This window comes from Mixophyes fleayi, chromosome 2 (genome assembly GCF_038048845.1).
Source record: "Mixophyes fleayi isolate aMixFle1 chromosome 2, aMixFle1.hap1, whole genome shotgun sequence".
Classification (NCBI taxonomy): Eukaryota; Metazoa; Chordata; class Amphibia; order Anura; family Limnodynastidae; genus Mixophyes; species Mixophyes fleayi.
In genome coordinates, this window is record NC_134403.1 from 176,306,659 (window position 1) to 176,323,715 (window position 17,057).

General features: G+C 38.2%; 1 protein-coding gene across 1 annotated transcript in view; it reads right to left on the bottom strand.

The window, feature by feature from the left end:
• Nucleotides 1-1,608: 1,608 nt before the first annotated feature.
• Nucleotides 1,609-17,057, bottom strand: part of CALN1 (calneuron 1) — a 368,040-nt gene continuing 352,591 nt past the window's right edge. Inside the window, exon 6 of the mRNA XM_075198074.1 lies at nt 1,609-2,413. Coding sequence (XP_075054175.1) covers nt 2,286-2,413 — 128 coding nt within the window. The 3' untranslated portion in view covers nt 1,609-2,285. The remainder of the gene's footprint in view (nt 2,414-17,057) is intronic.

The window sequence follows — 17,057 nt, forward strand, 5'->3', positions numbered from 1 at the left end:
TGAAAGTATTTTTTTCCCCAAAATTGATATGCCTTGGCAGTCCTTCACCTCCCACGGCTGCGTTCTGAACAAATGTCCATTAGCAGTTAGCACCCTGCTTATGTTCTATAAAATCACATACAATTAGTACATTGTTGTTTTTTTTGCCTGAGACAAAGAGAAAAAAAATCTATATAGTCTACAATGCTGTTGTGCATAAAGTATGCAAATATATCTTTTATTACATTTTGACTATATTCATACTATACAGAGCAGAAGTGAAAATCAAAATAGATTGAATGCTAACAGCAATGAGTAGAAATCAGCAGTAACCAGCAGGTTGTACCATTGAATTCTTATTTTGTGAGCACAGTTGTAACCACTCAGTACATTTCTTTATGTTCTTCCAAAGAATACTGGCACTTTTTTCATTTAAATTAACAATTCTGTTGTTTGCAGACTAAGAATAGGTAGTTTACCTTGTGGAAATTGAAACTTTCAGTACAACAATTAAGCTTAATATAAATATTTGTATCCCCAGTGATCAAAAAATAGTTTAAAATATATATTTAGTTGATAAAACACACCTGAAACACAATGTAAATAATTTACGAAGCACTAAATGTATAATGTGCAGTGTAAAATCAGCATTGGTCCCGCCGGGCGTCTTGATTTGCACAAGTGCGCCTAGATTTCCGCTAAAGTGCATGGTTTGTGAAGCAGGATGGTGGCTTCTGCAACGGATTTGTATACTGAGGGGAGGAGTTGGACATTTTAGGGGCACTCTGAGCAATGTAATAAAAAGCTTTATACATATAGTGGCACATGCGATAAAGGCAGTCTTGATGCCCCCCTCCTCCCCCCACTCTTACTATTCATTTAAGCCATAAATAAGATTAAACCCAGCAATGTTTGGGGAGAAAAACTGAAACGGTTTATTCAATGAAATGAATAGTGTAGCAGGTTGGACTTTTGCACAGTTGGCCTCTTCAGATTTTTTAGGCTTCTCAGGACATCTTGGCCCAATCTCTTTTTTGTGGAGACATAAACTTAGGGCCTAAAGTAGATGTGCACCTTCATGTGTGTTGAGCGGACAATTCACTGGTTGCAAAACAAGATGTTTTGCAATGCACATCCAGTGCACTTTGTAAATGAGGTCCACAGAAAACCATAACATAACCACTGAATATAAATGCTTCCTAACAATTGTAGAATTACTATTTAGAATGCTGATTTAGGATTGAAAAAGAGAGAATACATAAGTTATTGAAAGTCAATTTCCACCTTAGAATATAGGACTCAAAGTAATGGCAGATATGAATAAGCAAATATTCAAAGTAAAAATTCAACAATGTCTGCTTTTGGTATGGGAGTGCAGGAAAATACTAGTATGGCCTTGGCTCTCCAAAATACATTACATAGACAAATGGCGGAAAGTATAAGGGTGTTTTTCATGAGAATTGTACTGTCACACTGGTCACATACCAGAAATGTAGAATTATAACACTAACTGCGAACACAGAGGTGAAAACATTAGCTGGATAATATTGTCAACAACATCCCGGCAATGTCTCCAAAATAGATTTACCTCAACTTTTTTTTGTGCCATTGGTATTATTGCTTCAGTCATTATAGAAAGAAATGCATTTATTCATTACATAAACAATGTTATTTTCAAAATTTAAACAATTAAATGACCATTGTGTTATGCTAACCCGGTTTATACATCTACTTTCACTTCTCCTGCCAGAAGGTCCAACACCAGATTTCGTGAGATTAGATAATATACATCGTAAAATCTTAATGTTAAGATGTGAATATAAATATAACATGGTATAATTTTATGTTTCCTTGGTTGCCATTGGCCATTTTTAAATAGCTTAGTGCAAAATATAGATTGATACATTCCTGAAAAACAGTTGGTGCAGCTAGGATGGAAAATTCTGACAGGTCTGGATGGACAGTGATGTTTACACAGTTACACAGTTTTACCTGTCAATGTTCATAGGCATCTGTGCACAGAATCAGCATGATGATGCTATCACTTAACTTTGAAGTAATAATTCAGAACTCCTGTGGGTTTATTGCATTAGGAAACAAAACTGTTAAAGCATTAAGACAGCCCTTTTTGTGTCCCTGCCGAGAAGGTTCAATTGTTCCGTACATCACTTCACAACTGCTGGCCTTGTATGGTTTGCAGAACAATTCTTCTCGCAGCAGTTTCCATTAAATAATCTTTAAGAAAAATGTTCACCTAGGCATGCGCATGCATGGTTAATCTTGTTCACAGTGCTATGGTGAAAGACCTACTCCATGCCATTTCGAAGAATCTGATTGGCTGCAATCAACATGACACTTATAATAAAGGCCATGGCAAATGCACATATAAGGCTCTTCCGTACACAGGTTTGCCTGTTCTGTTTCTGGGAATGTACTGAAAAAAGAAGGAAAGGTGGAATTAGTAAACAGTATCAGAGTATATCTAATGTACATCTTAAATTGTGATTTATATAGTAATTTAATAGTGTAAATTCACATGAGAGATTGACACTAAAGCATTGGTAAAATATTTATTTTTTCACTGTTGTGAGAGTGGCAAGCTTGGCACATCAAACAAACACAGTCTCAAAACATGATCTAGGTCCATTGGAGGAGGTTACGCTAATCTACAGATTTCTTCATTATAAATGTATTCTCTGCTCTTATATTCTATAAATCTACTTGACAATCATCTTATCCTCTTCCACTAATCCTAAATGTGCCTTCAGTACTTTCAATGCCCTCGTTAGCCCAACAATACTGACACCCAACACCAATCTTACAGCAAAAAATACTTTAGGCAATAATTTTACACTATCCATGAGGAGAGTCTACCAAAATCTCCAAACACTCTTTCCATATCCCTGAATGCTCCCTGTTTTACATCCTTATCATGCGATCCTATGACCAAATCTGTAATCTCCGACCTTGATTTCTCTTTCCTCCCTACAACCAGCTTCTTGATCCCATTCTCTCACATGGTCTGGATCCAACTGAATTTATTACCATCTTGTACACATGCATTAATTACTTTAACTCTATAGAGAAGTCCTCTCTTTGTCCAAAACTTAAAGGGCCTGAGTCATTAAGGAATGTATCTCTGGTTTTAGTGCGTATCGTACGCAATTCCCTTCTGCGAACGCCCAGTACGAGGACAGTCGGTCGACAACGAAAGCAAGTCCGCTGCGTATGCCAACGCAAATGACAGTTACGATGGTCTAAGATTTCGGCAGGGCCGTCTTTCCCATTGGGCACAATGGGCAGGTGCCCGGGGGCCCTCCAGCCCAGGGGGGCCTGTCGAAGGCAGGAAAAAAAAAAAACCTGAAAAAAAGAAGAAGGAAATACTTACCGTGCGGTCAGCTGGAGATCCGGCTCCCTCCCTGGTCTCCTCCTCCGTCGCGCTCGCAGTGCATGTCGGGCGTGACGTCATCACGCCCGCCCGACATCCATTGTGGAGCGCGACGGAGGAGGAGACCATGGAGGGAGCCGGATCGTCAGCTGACCGCAAGGTAAGTATTTTCTTCTTTTTTTTCTGGTTTTTTTTTTTTCCTGCCTCCGACGGGGCCCCCTGGGCTGCAGGGCACATATATATAATAATTATTTTTTTTGTATATATAGGGGCCCCGGTGCACTGCTGTGCCCGGGGGCCCAAGATGTTCTTAAGAGGGCCCTGGATTTCGGAGAGTGACTGGGGCTAGGACGGGGCGTGTGCCCGTACTCGATGCACTATGTGGGCCTGCCAAACTCAAGCGAATGCAGCCACGTTGGAATGAAGCTCTGCTGTGTGAAAGTTTCTTGTTTTTCTGCCGTATCTCTTGCACCAGATAATGGGCTAGTCTAAGTCCTGAGACAGTATTGTATGCATGCTATAACATGGGTCTGCAATCAGAAGCAACTGTAAAAATGTATTTTATGTACAGTAGACATTGAGGACAGCCTAACACTAATGTTTTCAACGGGGAAAAAAAATTATATATATATTTTTTTATACAATTTCTAATCATAATGACTATTATTGACAGGTAACATTATTTTTTTTTTTCTGTGCGTTCTTTTGAGATTTTATATTCCACATATGTATTTTACACATCCTGCAGTGTCTGGTCTAGTACAGGAGAGCGAACCTACACCCATAGTCAACACCACATATATCTTGAGATCCGTTCCTTGCTGACTCTGCGAGTATGCAGAGCCAGTATGCGCTCAGTATGTGTGCCTTAATGACTCAGGCCCAAAGACTCCCTGAATGCCTGGTATATATTAACCTAGTCTGTTAGTTCTCTAGTTGGATTCTCTGAACTGTATTCCACATACACTAATGGCAACCTGGCTGTTAAGTCTAATCATAATTAGTCACTATTATTGTTCTTGATCTATCTATGGCTTTCAACACTGTTGACCATCTACTACTCATACAAATCCTTAGATCCTTTAGCCTAAAGAATGCTGCCCTATTGTTGTTCTTATCATATCCATATTATAGTGTGTCCGTTGCAGGTTCTGTTTTTTTCCCAATCAGTTGGAATAATCCATTTATCGGTACTTGGACTTCTTATGTTCTCTCATTATAATGTTCGCCTCAGAAACACAATCAGGTTTGGTTTTTGTATAAAATCTACGCTGATGACACCTAACGCTTTCACCTAGCACCTCCCATGAACTTTCTCCTCCTATTTTGACATGCATATACATATATACATAATGTTCTGTGGCCAGGCACACAAAATAATAATAAGTGGATAAAAACAGAGTTAGAAAAGACTACTAATGCCATATTCTGATAGGTGGAAGGAAAAAACAGTTATTGTTGTTATTTGTCAGAATTATTTACCATGCACACTAAAACATTTAAGAAATATAAAGAAACCTTACCTGCGCAAATGGAGATAGATAGGAAAACCCCTAATCCTATAGACAAAATAAATATAGAGGGAATAACTCCAAGGCACAATGAATGTGTTGCAGGCGAGGTGAGATAACTGATAGAAAGAGGGGGAAATGCTTTGATGAAAACACCTACCGTAAGTGCTCTTCTGTATAAGACTTTCATTCAAGTTGCCTGTTTAAGTCGATTTTCTGCTTTTATTTTTACTGCTATGTAGCAGGGAACAGACACGCTACTTTTCATATACGCTTTGCATCAATTATTAGACTAAAAACATGGATTACTGTTACAGGATTGTCTTTTTGACCCACATTACTGTGGATGTGTGGACACACTTGTATGTACAGTGACTGTTATCCCTGTCAGCCCTAACCACGCAGTGGTTTCATATATTTTTACATATTTTTCTCTAACCACCCATATGTGTCCTTTGCCTACATCACTGTCCTTGATGATAGTCTTATGGAAATATTTGTGAGTTTGAGTACAAGTTTTCTTTTTTACATGAAAATACTGGTTACTATATAAGATTTATTTGTACATGTTATAACTCTTGTCTTTGCCTAGTTCTGTCCAGAACAACTGTTAGTATACTATAACTACAACAACCTATTATTAAAATATACCTATTTTATGGTGTTATTCAAGGTTGAAATAAATTATCTGTACACATACCATCCCGCATTTATATCAGTTATTTCACCTCACTTGCAACACCTTGGGCTAGATTTACCTAGCTGCGGGTTTGAAAAAGTGGGGATGTTGCCTATAGCAACCAATCAGATTCTATCTGTCATTTTGTAGAAGATACTAAATAAATGAAAGCTAGAATCTGATTGGTTGCTATAGGCAACATCCCCACTTTTTCAAACCCGCAGCTTAGTAAATCTAGCCCCTTGTGTCTTGTAGTTACTCACTCTACACTAAAACATTTGCTGGTTTGCACTGTGCATGCCCAGAACCATAGCAAATGCCAGAGAACCGAGCAACGTCCAATACATCTTCGAGCGCAAAGCACTCTTTCTACACCACATGATTCTAGGGCAGAATAGGGAGGGGAATGGACATATGCACGCAGTCAATGTACAGTAAGGGTGTGCCAAGCTCGATGCATGCAGCAGCTTTGGGTATCTCATGAGTATGTGATTTTCAGTACCAGATACAGTGTCTGGTGCCGATTACTAGTGATGATGGTCACGTATGCAGGCTAGAACATGTGTTTGCAATCAGAAGCAACTGTAAAAATGCATTTTATGAACAGTAGAATTTAATAAACTCCTCATAAATGTATTTTAAGGAGAAAGAATGAAAAAAACAACATCTTTTTTAATTTTTTTATATTTTGTCATTACTGACTACATTATTTACAGGTGACATTACTTGAAGACGTTTTTTATTTGTTCTGTGCTTTCTTTTGTGACACTATATTCCAAATATGGACGTATCCTGCAGTTTCTTGTCTGTTAGAGCAGAGTGAACCTAAACCCGTATTCATGAACAGATGTATGTTTGCATCCGCTCCTTGATGTATAGAGACGTGTGTATGCCCGATGTACATTCGTTTTTTAAAAACACACATTACGTTTGTTTTGTATTTGTTAAGGAATCAGGCCTCAAATCTTTAAATATTTAAAGATTTGTGATCACATTACAGTGCAGGAAAAAAACAAGCCTACAGGTGAAGCAGAAGTTTCAAGATATAATTTTTTCCACTTAGCAATGATAGAACAGACATGTCTACTGTAATAAAATACCAGGTGCATTTTTGCACTACAGTTCATAAAATTAATCCATATGCAAAATGTATTTATTGAAGCTTGTTTAATTCACCAGAACCTTACTTGAACAGATATGATCACAGGACCATATTCTCCCTTCTTAACCACACTTATGTAGTTTACCACATTTCCTCCAACGGATCATTGAGTTTGCTGTAAAGCAGATAATCTCATAGGATAAAACTGAGCTAAAGACAGATTAATTAAAGTCAAGACAGATAACTAATGAAAGCCAGAATCAGGCCGGTCATACATTAACAGTCAAACCAAAAAATAAGCATCCAAGAAAAATAATCTCTCTCCAAATACAACATCACGAGTTGAGGTGTATTAGTTATTAAGCAAACTACAATACACATTGGGCCTAAATCATTAAGGCGAGCAAAGCAAACAAAAAGAGTAGATTTGCACCTTGACAAACCATATTGCATTGGAGGGGGAGGCAAATTTAAAATGTGAGGACAGATTTATAGTTGGGGGTAGGGCATGTCCTAGATCAGTGTCATTTTCAGTGTAAAAATAAGCTATCAAGTTTTTGTGTGCTCTATGAAAGAGCAGCAAGTATTTTCCTTATGTGCAAAAGAACAAACTAATTTGCACCCCTTGCATTGTCACATGGTTTGTCCAGGAGCAAACTTACACATTTTTTTTTGCTTTGCTCTGCTTAATGACTCAGGTTTGTTGAGATCGGGTAGATTTAAACAAAAATAAAATAGTAACAAAAATAATTAGAAACATATTTTTAAAAAACATTATTTTCATAATTAAAAAGTTACTGTGAATAGTGTTCTCATGTAATTTTGCAGATTTCTGCTGTGATTTTTGGACTTTTTATAAAAAAAATTATGAGTTATATTCTAATCTTGTAATTATTTTAAGTGATGCTGTCAATAGTAGTATACGATTCCATCTAACTACAGAGTAAGTTGCAATAGAGGAGCAAGCCTTGCAAATACTATCAAAAGTTTTCTTGCGGATTCCCATTTACTTACTCACCCTATATATTCACCCACTCCTACATATTATAAGTCTCAGATATCAGAAAAGCATTTCATCATTGGCCTCCCTTTTGATGTCTTATGTAGTTAATTCACAAGTTCAACTGCTTATCTTTTAAATGTTGACTATTGGCAGAAGTCTTTCAGGTTGGCCAGCTGTTAAACGCCAGTGGGGTGACATTTGAGTAAAGTGGAAACAGTGGAAAGGAAATGCCTACAGATTCAACACCTCCCCATTTCAAATGGTATGCTTGGGTAGCTACATAGAGACCTTTTTCCTTTATAACAACTGTGTACAATCCCTCAAAATCCACCACATACAATATCCCAACTATATAAGCTCATTATTCAAAATCTACACACCGTGCTCCCATTTTACACATAAATATAGGAAAGGGACCTCGGAAACGTAATAGGCAAGGGAAAGTAGGCAAAAATATTTTTAGATGAGACACGCAAGCTCACGAAGCCTATGTGTATTTGATTCCTATCAAAATGGTATATAGACACTCAAATATCTTGACTAAAATGTGTCAATGTTTACCTAATTCCTACCGGGGACCACCATCTATTAAATGGCAACCCACTTAATATCTGTTGGGAATGCTCAAAAATAATACCATTTTGTAACATTGAGATGTGGTTCTCCAAAGAAATACTTGTGGGAGATGTGCCTTGAGGTCCAAAGTTCTGGCTCCTAAATCTGTTGGTGATGCCCATATCTAGCTATAAAAAAAACATCTTTTAAAATAGTTTATTATTAATATTATTTTTTATTTAAAAGCAGCCACAAAGGGTCTGCAGCGCTGAACATTAGGTTTCAATGTAGTACAATAAAGACAAAACAGGGCAATACACAGCAACAAATAGTCAAACCAGCACCAATGAGGTGCAAGGTGGGATATTGTTTCTTATTATAACTTGAAGAAAGAGGTGCAAGAAGAGGGGACAAAATGGGGAGCCCATCAGTGCAAGTGGATCCTGTGCCCAGGATGAGGGGAGCAGATACAAAGACAGTCACTGATTGAGGAAAAGAGAGATGACACAGGTGTGCTGGTGGCATAGATAATGTATGAGGACGACATGAGGCGAAGAGGGCCCTGCTTGTGATCAATCTAGAGGGGAGGAGGAAAACAAATGGGGTAACACAGAGGGGGTGAGTCAAAGTGCAGGGGGCAGTCTGTTAGGAGGAGAGTTGATAGGCTTTAATGAAGAAATGGGTTTTGAACTATGAGACATTCCGTGACACTTGGTTCAGATGACTAGACTTTAAGGACTCTGAGCTGCACTATGTTATGAACCAGTCGCGGCCAGCTATACTGGAATCAGATGTAACCAGGCTGACAAATAAAAGAAGAATCAAAATTCTATTTTCACACTGCTTCTTGGGAGTGACTTATATTTAACACGCTAATTGTCCAATTGAGTAATTTTTCCACAATGAGTTAGACTAAGCCGCCTTAGCTAAACCATGTCTACTTCCTTCAACTCTCTACTTTTTTTGGCTAGTTCCTCTGTTCTTTCGCACATGTTCTACTTCAATTTCTACTATATGGCATTCAGAAGTCTGTATGTATTGCAAGATGACTCTGTACTGCCTTACTTACATCTTATTTCTATTATGGATTTGACAGCTGTCCACTGTATAAAGTATCCATGGTAAGCATGATTAAGTAACCTGCCATATACTGCACAGTAAGTTTGCTTTGTTCATGTGAGCTGAAATATTTGTAGAAAATTCAATAAATAAAGTTTAAACAGAAAAAAGCTTATTCTGCCAACAGTTGAGTGTAATGATTGCCAGGAGATTGCTGATCAGTAATTGAGGGCAAATGGAATCCATGGGCAAGAACATAAAAAGGCATACTGGGTAGGTTGAGAGATTATGCAGAGAACTGTCATCTGAACCACCACTGAAGATCTGAGTTATTGGTCTTAACATTCTCTTGGGCCTGAACTAGTCACTTTTCTCTTTGGGGCTGTCCTAGAAACTTGAAAACCAGGGCTTGGAATAGCATGAGGAACATTGTAATCACAGTAGGACGAAATGAATAACAGAACCAGGATAGAGCAACAAATGAGGGTAGTGACAATATCAATACAAAAACACAAGAGAGTATGGAGATATATTCCACAAAGGCTGTTCCAATAGCCAAGAATGGTTCCTTGGTGGCAATAGCTTGGAGGCTTCTGTGATGTATAGTGTCCATTTCCCTGGTAGCCAGTGTAATATATAGAGTCTATTCTCTAGTGTCCAGTGTAATTTATAGAGGCTATCCTCTGGTACCCTTTGTATTATGCACAGCACAGTCCCTGCTTGCCACTATATATGATGACACCAGATGAATCCCTAGAACCAAAACTGGAACAATAATGAGGTGTTCACCTATAGCAAGCCACCTTTTCTGTAGAGTGCAATATACTCACAGGTACCTAGCTACCCCCAGGACTTAAACTCAGGGTAGTAGGGACTTATTTGAATGTCGACTAGTGGAGTGGAGACTCAGAATAGTGAAAATAACCAAGAAGGCAGAAGCTGGCTAGTAGAGAGCGAGGAGGTCCAATAATACAAGCCAAAGGTGAAGGCGGCCAGAAAGAAGAAGTGTCTAAAAATACAAGTCAAATGGTCAGGACAGGCAGCAAACTAGGAGATTCAGTAAACAAGCCAATGACCAAGACGGGCAGTAGACAGAAGAACAGACAACAGGTAATAAATAAGACTAGAAATTATACCACAGACCACAAGAAAAAGCACACCAGTTTTAACAGCTACACCAGCAGATCCTGATGAAGCAGAATATCGTCCAGGCGAGATGTTCCTATGAAGATGCAAATGACACAGAATATTTGAGGCAGGAACTACAATAAAGATGATAGGAGTCAGAATTCCAACAGACTTAGTGAAACTAACACATCTTAGCTTCCCCAAGCAGGCCTGTTTACATTATACAAATTTCCATTGTTTGAAATCCCACCCTACAAGGTTATCCCAAGTTCAGCTTTGATGCCATTGGCTCTCAAGTCCATAGAAGATAGGGATGGGAGAGGAGAGCTCTTATCCCTTTGTGGTCTTCCCTCGTGCTGTTTTGGAGGCAGGAGTCTAATGCAGTTCCAGGGCCTGATTATCCAAAAGGTTGACTAGGCTGCAGTATGAGAAGCAAGGCTTTTGGGGGGGGAGCAAAATTTTTGTGATTGTATAATTGTGACAAAATATTAGAGAATAGATGTTCTCCAAAGTAAAAAGGTATCATGAAAGAAAAATGTAGCAAGGTTCTAACCTTGACTTTTCCCATGGTAAAGGCTGAAGAGTAATCCTTGTGCAGGCACTTGAGGATAACCGAAATAGAGCTGAGTTTCTGCAACACAGGAACATCAACACTGGTTGGGGACAGGTGTGAAGGATGACGGATTTTAAATTAAGGACCAATTTATTTGTTTTTTGTATAAGTTGTTTTTATTGAAAACAAGAAAAAGGATTCAAGATAAAAACACATCATAAAGACAGTAGAAATACCATCAATAAAATCAGAACAAGCATAGAATCGCCATACAATGTAATCTTCTAAAGGCAGTTATAGACTTCTAAAGGAGATAGGGAAGAGGAGGGAAAACACGAAGGGGGGGGGGGGGGTGGAGGTTGAATGACTTTATTATTTTGGTCTTATCCCTCAATCAGGGAGCATAACTGTGGGGAGTCTTTAAATTCCAACCAGCTAGCCCAGGTGAAGACATAGCCTGTGTAGCAATCAACACTAGATAGAGAGAGCTCATCCATCCCCAAGTAAAAGTCGATTCTTGTTATCCACTCCTTAAGAGTAGGGGGAGCAGGGAATCTTCAGTGGACAGATATCACAGCTTTGTTTGCATTGTTAAAATGTCTGAGAAGTGATTTTTTTTATATTTGGATTTCAGAATACTCGTAAGGTTAAGCAACCAAATACTTGGGTCTGAGGAAACCGGACAAGCCAAGATTTTTTCAGAGGCTTCTTTAACCTTGAGCCAAAAAGGTGAAAGTCTAGGACAATGCCACCAAATATGTACATTTGGTCTCTGGATTGATTGGGGTGTTCTCAGAGCTTGCCAATTGATTGAGGGTGGCAGAATTTGCGCTTTCTCCACTCTGCAAGAACAGTTTGATTTATCAGAAGACCAGACACTTTCTTCATGATAAAACAAATGTTTTGGTCACTGGCAGGACTTTGACATCTTTTCAGGTGTTGAGCTGGGAGTCACAGGACCCTAAACATACTATCTCTACTAATTATATACTTCTAATGGAAAACCTCCATGTTTATTATCCAAAGTATACTAAATTGTGGGATCAAGACTTCACCAGATCCAATTCCAATGAATTTCACCTATTCACCTCTTGGAAAGCCAATCAAGGAGTGAATACTCTAGGATGAACTCCCCCAAAACAGCCCTGATATTTAAAAAATATATATATTTAATAAATAAGCCTCCTTGTCCCCAACTAAATGTTACATTGAATATTAATGACATTTACATTTATTAAGTAGCGCTGTCATTAAATTGTAGCACCCACATTTATTATTGGGACCCCATATTGCATTAATAGATTCTTCAACATATGAATAGCTGCCACCAACTGGATATTACATTAACAGAAATCACAATTTAATAAAGAACACCCATTTTAAATTAATAGCTCCCCAGCTGCTACATTACATGAATAACCTGCACATTACATTAATACCACCACCAGTCCCTACTTTACATTAATAGCACCCGCATTAAATTACTTCCCCACTTCAGTACATCAATACATCACCACATTTACATGCCCTATAAACGCTTGAATACTGTGGGAGGCAGACTTCTCTGTCAGCCTTCTGTACAGTCTCTGCATATGTGGGAAGCTGACACCCACTTGTGCTGAAGGATGAATGGGTAGCTGACCTATGCTGACAGGAGCGAATGGGAGGGTAATGATGTGCAAATGTGACCATCAGAGAAGATGCATAAGGTGCCCCATTACATCATGGGGGCACAGCCCACTAGAAAAACTTTCAGTGAGGCCTATGGATAATCTGCCCATGGCTTCTAGTGTCCATTGGAGGAGGGGCGATCCACACCATGATGTCTCCTCAGCTACTGTGCATAGCACCTCAGACCTGGTCCAGCCAGAGTGAGGGCCGAAAAACAAACAAAGAAATAGGCAGCGAATCACCAGTGTGTATGGGGCCAAACCATTTACCTCCCTGTTACCCTGTACCCCTATTAGAAACTGACACTTTTAAGGCAACAAACATATACAATTCTATTTCATTTACCATACAATTGCTGCTAACTTTCTTTCAAGGTCATGTTGATCATCTACAAAATGTTTTTCTTACCATCATCTGATTATGAAAGATATTTTAAAGCAGCTATCCACTACCAGTACAACTTACAATATCCATCCATCCAAATCAAATTGTGTCATTCTACTTACACTGAATCTTCCATCACAGCACTATCTGGTCTCTTATTTAAAGGCTTTATTACATCTTTAAAAAGGAAATTTAAAATCACTTTAACCCCAGACCTTCAGAACAATGAAATAATCCATCAAGTCAGCAGAACCCTGTAAAAATACAGCCCGTTGTAATAAAGAGTCCGTTAAAAGAAACACTCCTAGGAAAATAGCAAATGTTAGAATGTCGATAGTCTTTTACTTAACGTATAGTCTTAAAATAGATAAGTAATTAATTATATGCATTGCTCTTTCTTGCTTGTAGTTTAATTTACAATTCATTAATAAGGGGTTATCTATGTCTGTTCATACTGTAGAATATAATGTTAATTTAATGGAACAACTAATCAAAACCCATGCAGGATGTAAATGATGTGCTAAGCACTGCTCTCATCTTTCCCAGTTCTTCGAGAACATACAATAGGTATAAACATCTAACATAAATTACAACTTCTGAAGCACATGAATAATTGCTTTCTTATAACTATATAAAAAGAATGAAAAGGAACCGGATAAGGTGCTTTTGGGCCAAATGCTAATAAGACAGAGCACTTATACACCCATACAATGGTCTCATTATAATATTGTGTGTCAACCTCAATCAATATGGGGTCTATTTATTATTATGCAGCAATAAGGCTGATTTTTTTTTATTGCCATATATTGCAGTGACAAAATAATCAAATATAGTGGCAATTTATTAATAAAATAACACCAAGGCAGCTGATCGATACTCAACTGCCTCTGTAATATTGGCCCGGAACTTTAAGGGTTAACTTGCTGCTTTGCCAAGCTAGTCTTAGGGAATACGTGCATGGGCGATCTATAGGCATTGATTCTCATGTGTGCTTAGTGAAACTGAATGCCCAGATCAAAATATGTAAACAAAATAAAAAACTATTGTAAAAAAATTAGTTCTTTGAAACATTTCTTTCGTTCACAGAATTTTTTCATTAATTTTCTGGTGGTGCTTTTCGCCTTATGACAAATATACCCGTACATGTGCAGCGTTCTCCCCAGCACCTATTTCTTGGATGCTCCACCCAATATAACATTGAAAAAAATACATTGAATATAACATTATCCTGAGAGGTCTCAGAATACATAAGAAACCAACCATTACATCAAACAATGACACATTCCTTGACAAATGAAACTCCATTCTAGACAATTGTTCCACAGAACTCATTAAATTCATTATAGAGAATAGGGAAACCTCTCTTCTTACAATTGAACAACAAATCAATACTACACAATTACGTTTAAAACCCATTGAACACCTTGATGATTGCATCAATTTAGAAACACTCACAAAAAACAAAATCAAAAAGATTGAAGACAAAATTACTCTTATTAAGGGAAATAAATTTAGAAGAGACCTGAAGGATAAGGAATTAGGAATCAGAGACCCAGTACCAAGGTCTACTGCAAGAAATATCAATAAAAGGGATCGTACCCAGGGCTCAACAAAAGCTGTCCGCTACTCGGCCCATCCTCAGTCCGAAAGCCATAGTGACAACAAAGGGAGTTACCACTACTACTGAAGAAACACCCGTCTGAATAAATCTCCCCTCATCAAACAACTCCCCAGATACATGAGTAGAAACAGACTATATAAACCACTAAATCCTTTGAATATAGGAAGTCCCCGAAATCGTTTTAGTCTGCAGAAAGACTCAAAGCAAATCACAAGACAAAAAGAAACTACCACTAGTTACGTTCAAATAGCTAAGTCTAGCTTCGATAAAGGAGCTCAACTAATTGAAAAAGACCTGGAAGCAGTGAGAACACCTAGAAAATCTTTCAAGTACTCAACAGTTTTTAGTACATATCAACACCCCATCACCACATTCCGATCACATTTCCAGAAAATAATTTTTTAGGGGTATGCCAAAGCACCACTCTCCCCCCAGACCCTGTTTCAGAAATGAACCATATTTTACCAACAGCCCTGTAGGGCTAAAAAGGAAGTTGAGACCAAACTCAATAAAAGAGGTAGTAAGATCAAAAACAAAGAAGTAAGTGGGAAGGGCATATTCAACCTGAGTGACACCACACTCACAGCACCTAAAACCAAACTACTTGACAAAGGCCTAAAATTTGCCCGACTGCTACAATTATCAAATTCAATACTTAGATTGATATTCAAAAATTCATAGGAAAACTCACTTTAAAGAAATTCTTCCTTAATGACAAGAAAGGAACCACTTCCCCCAACTCCAACCCAACTTCATACAAACACACTGACCTGCAAAAACAATCAACCTTCTACCCCAGCTACATCAATGGGGCCTTTATAGATACTTTCCAAAAAAATGGTGGAGGATGATCTAGATAAACTAGTCCCTCATAAATCCATTACCATCTTAAACAGGAAAGATTATGAAAAAGAGTTAGCCTCGCAACTGAGTGATAGGTCCACCTACAAACTACTCACAAGTGACCCAACCACAACATTTAACAACAGTTTGGGGACCCTATTAAGTCAAGCCCATTCAGAGGGAATGATCACAAAACAAGAATTTGACTACCTCTACCGGAAATCCCCGTCATCTACTTTCTCCCCAAGATTCACAAAGACCAAAAAAAACCTCCAGGAAGGCCTAAAGTGTCGGGTATAAGTTCCCTGACTACCAATCTATCTGAATATATTGATCACTTCCTACAACCACTAGTTACTAAACAATCGAGTTACCTTAAAGACACTGCAGATGTTCTGCGCACACTCAATCAATTCACTTGGGATAAAGAGTACACTTTGTTAACATGTGATGCCTCATCTCTATATACAGTGATTGACCATGAGGCAGGTTGCAAGCATGTCGAACACATACTTTCTCACCAATCTGATGTCCCCCCTACCCAGATAAAGTTCATCATGGATTCCATCAAATTTGTCCTCCACCATAAGTAATTTTGGTTGGACGGACAATACTACCAACAGGAGAGGGGCAGTGCAATAGGCTGTAAATTCGCACCAAGTTATGTAAATCTATTTATGGCCCATTGGGAGGATGCCTCAATCTGGAACAACAACCCTTACATTGAAGATATTTATCTATGGCGTAGGTATATAGACGACATCTTATGTATATGGAAGGGGACTGCTGAACATCTAGACGCCTTCATTACATACCTCAACAATAACAATCTTCATCTACACTTCACGGCCAACAAAGTAAATGGAAGGTGGAATTTTTAGACCTAGAAATTTATACTGAAAAAAAGAATTTGAAAACCAAAACCTTTACTAAGCAGGTAGATTGCAATACATTTATACCTGCAGAGGTTCATTGATAGAAACTATGACCCCACTACAATTAATTCAGCCTTTCTGGAAACTGTAGCTATGGAAAGGGACTCCCTGGTTCAGCCTAAGGAGAGGTCCACAGAACCAAATAGGATCTCTATTATCACCCAATACACCAAGAACTCCAAACAATTTGAACATATCATTCGCAAACATTGGCCAATCCTTATAAAAGATAATAAACTTTCAAAAATATTACCCGACAAACCATTATTTATTAACAAAAGAGCGCCCAATTTGAAAAACATACTAGTGTCCAGCTGTTTACCACAAGATAAACATCCCTCAATAGAGACATGGCTCAAAGAACAAACTATTGGATTTTTCCACTGTAATCATTGCCTAGCCTGCAGGACCACTAGTTGTGGATCAACCAAGCCCACTAAAACATTTCATTCCTCTATCAAAAAAAAAGGAATATACCATTAAAGAAAAAAATCACCTGTGACACGGTAGGAGTCATATACATGTTAGAATGTCTGTGTGGACTCCAATATGTGGGCAGAACCATACGTAGTCTGCAGACGTGGGTTTCAGAACACATCAGAAACATTAGAAAGCAATTAGAAACACACAGAGTTTCAGACCAATA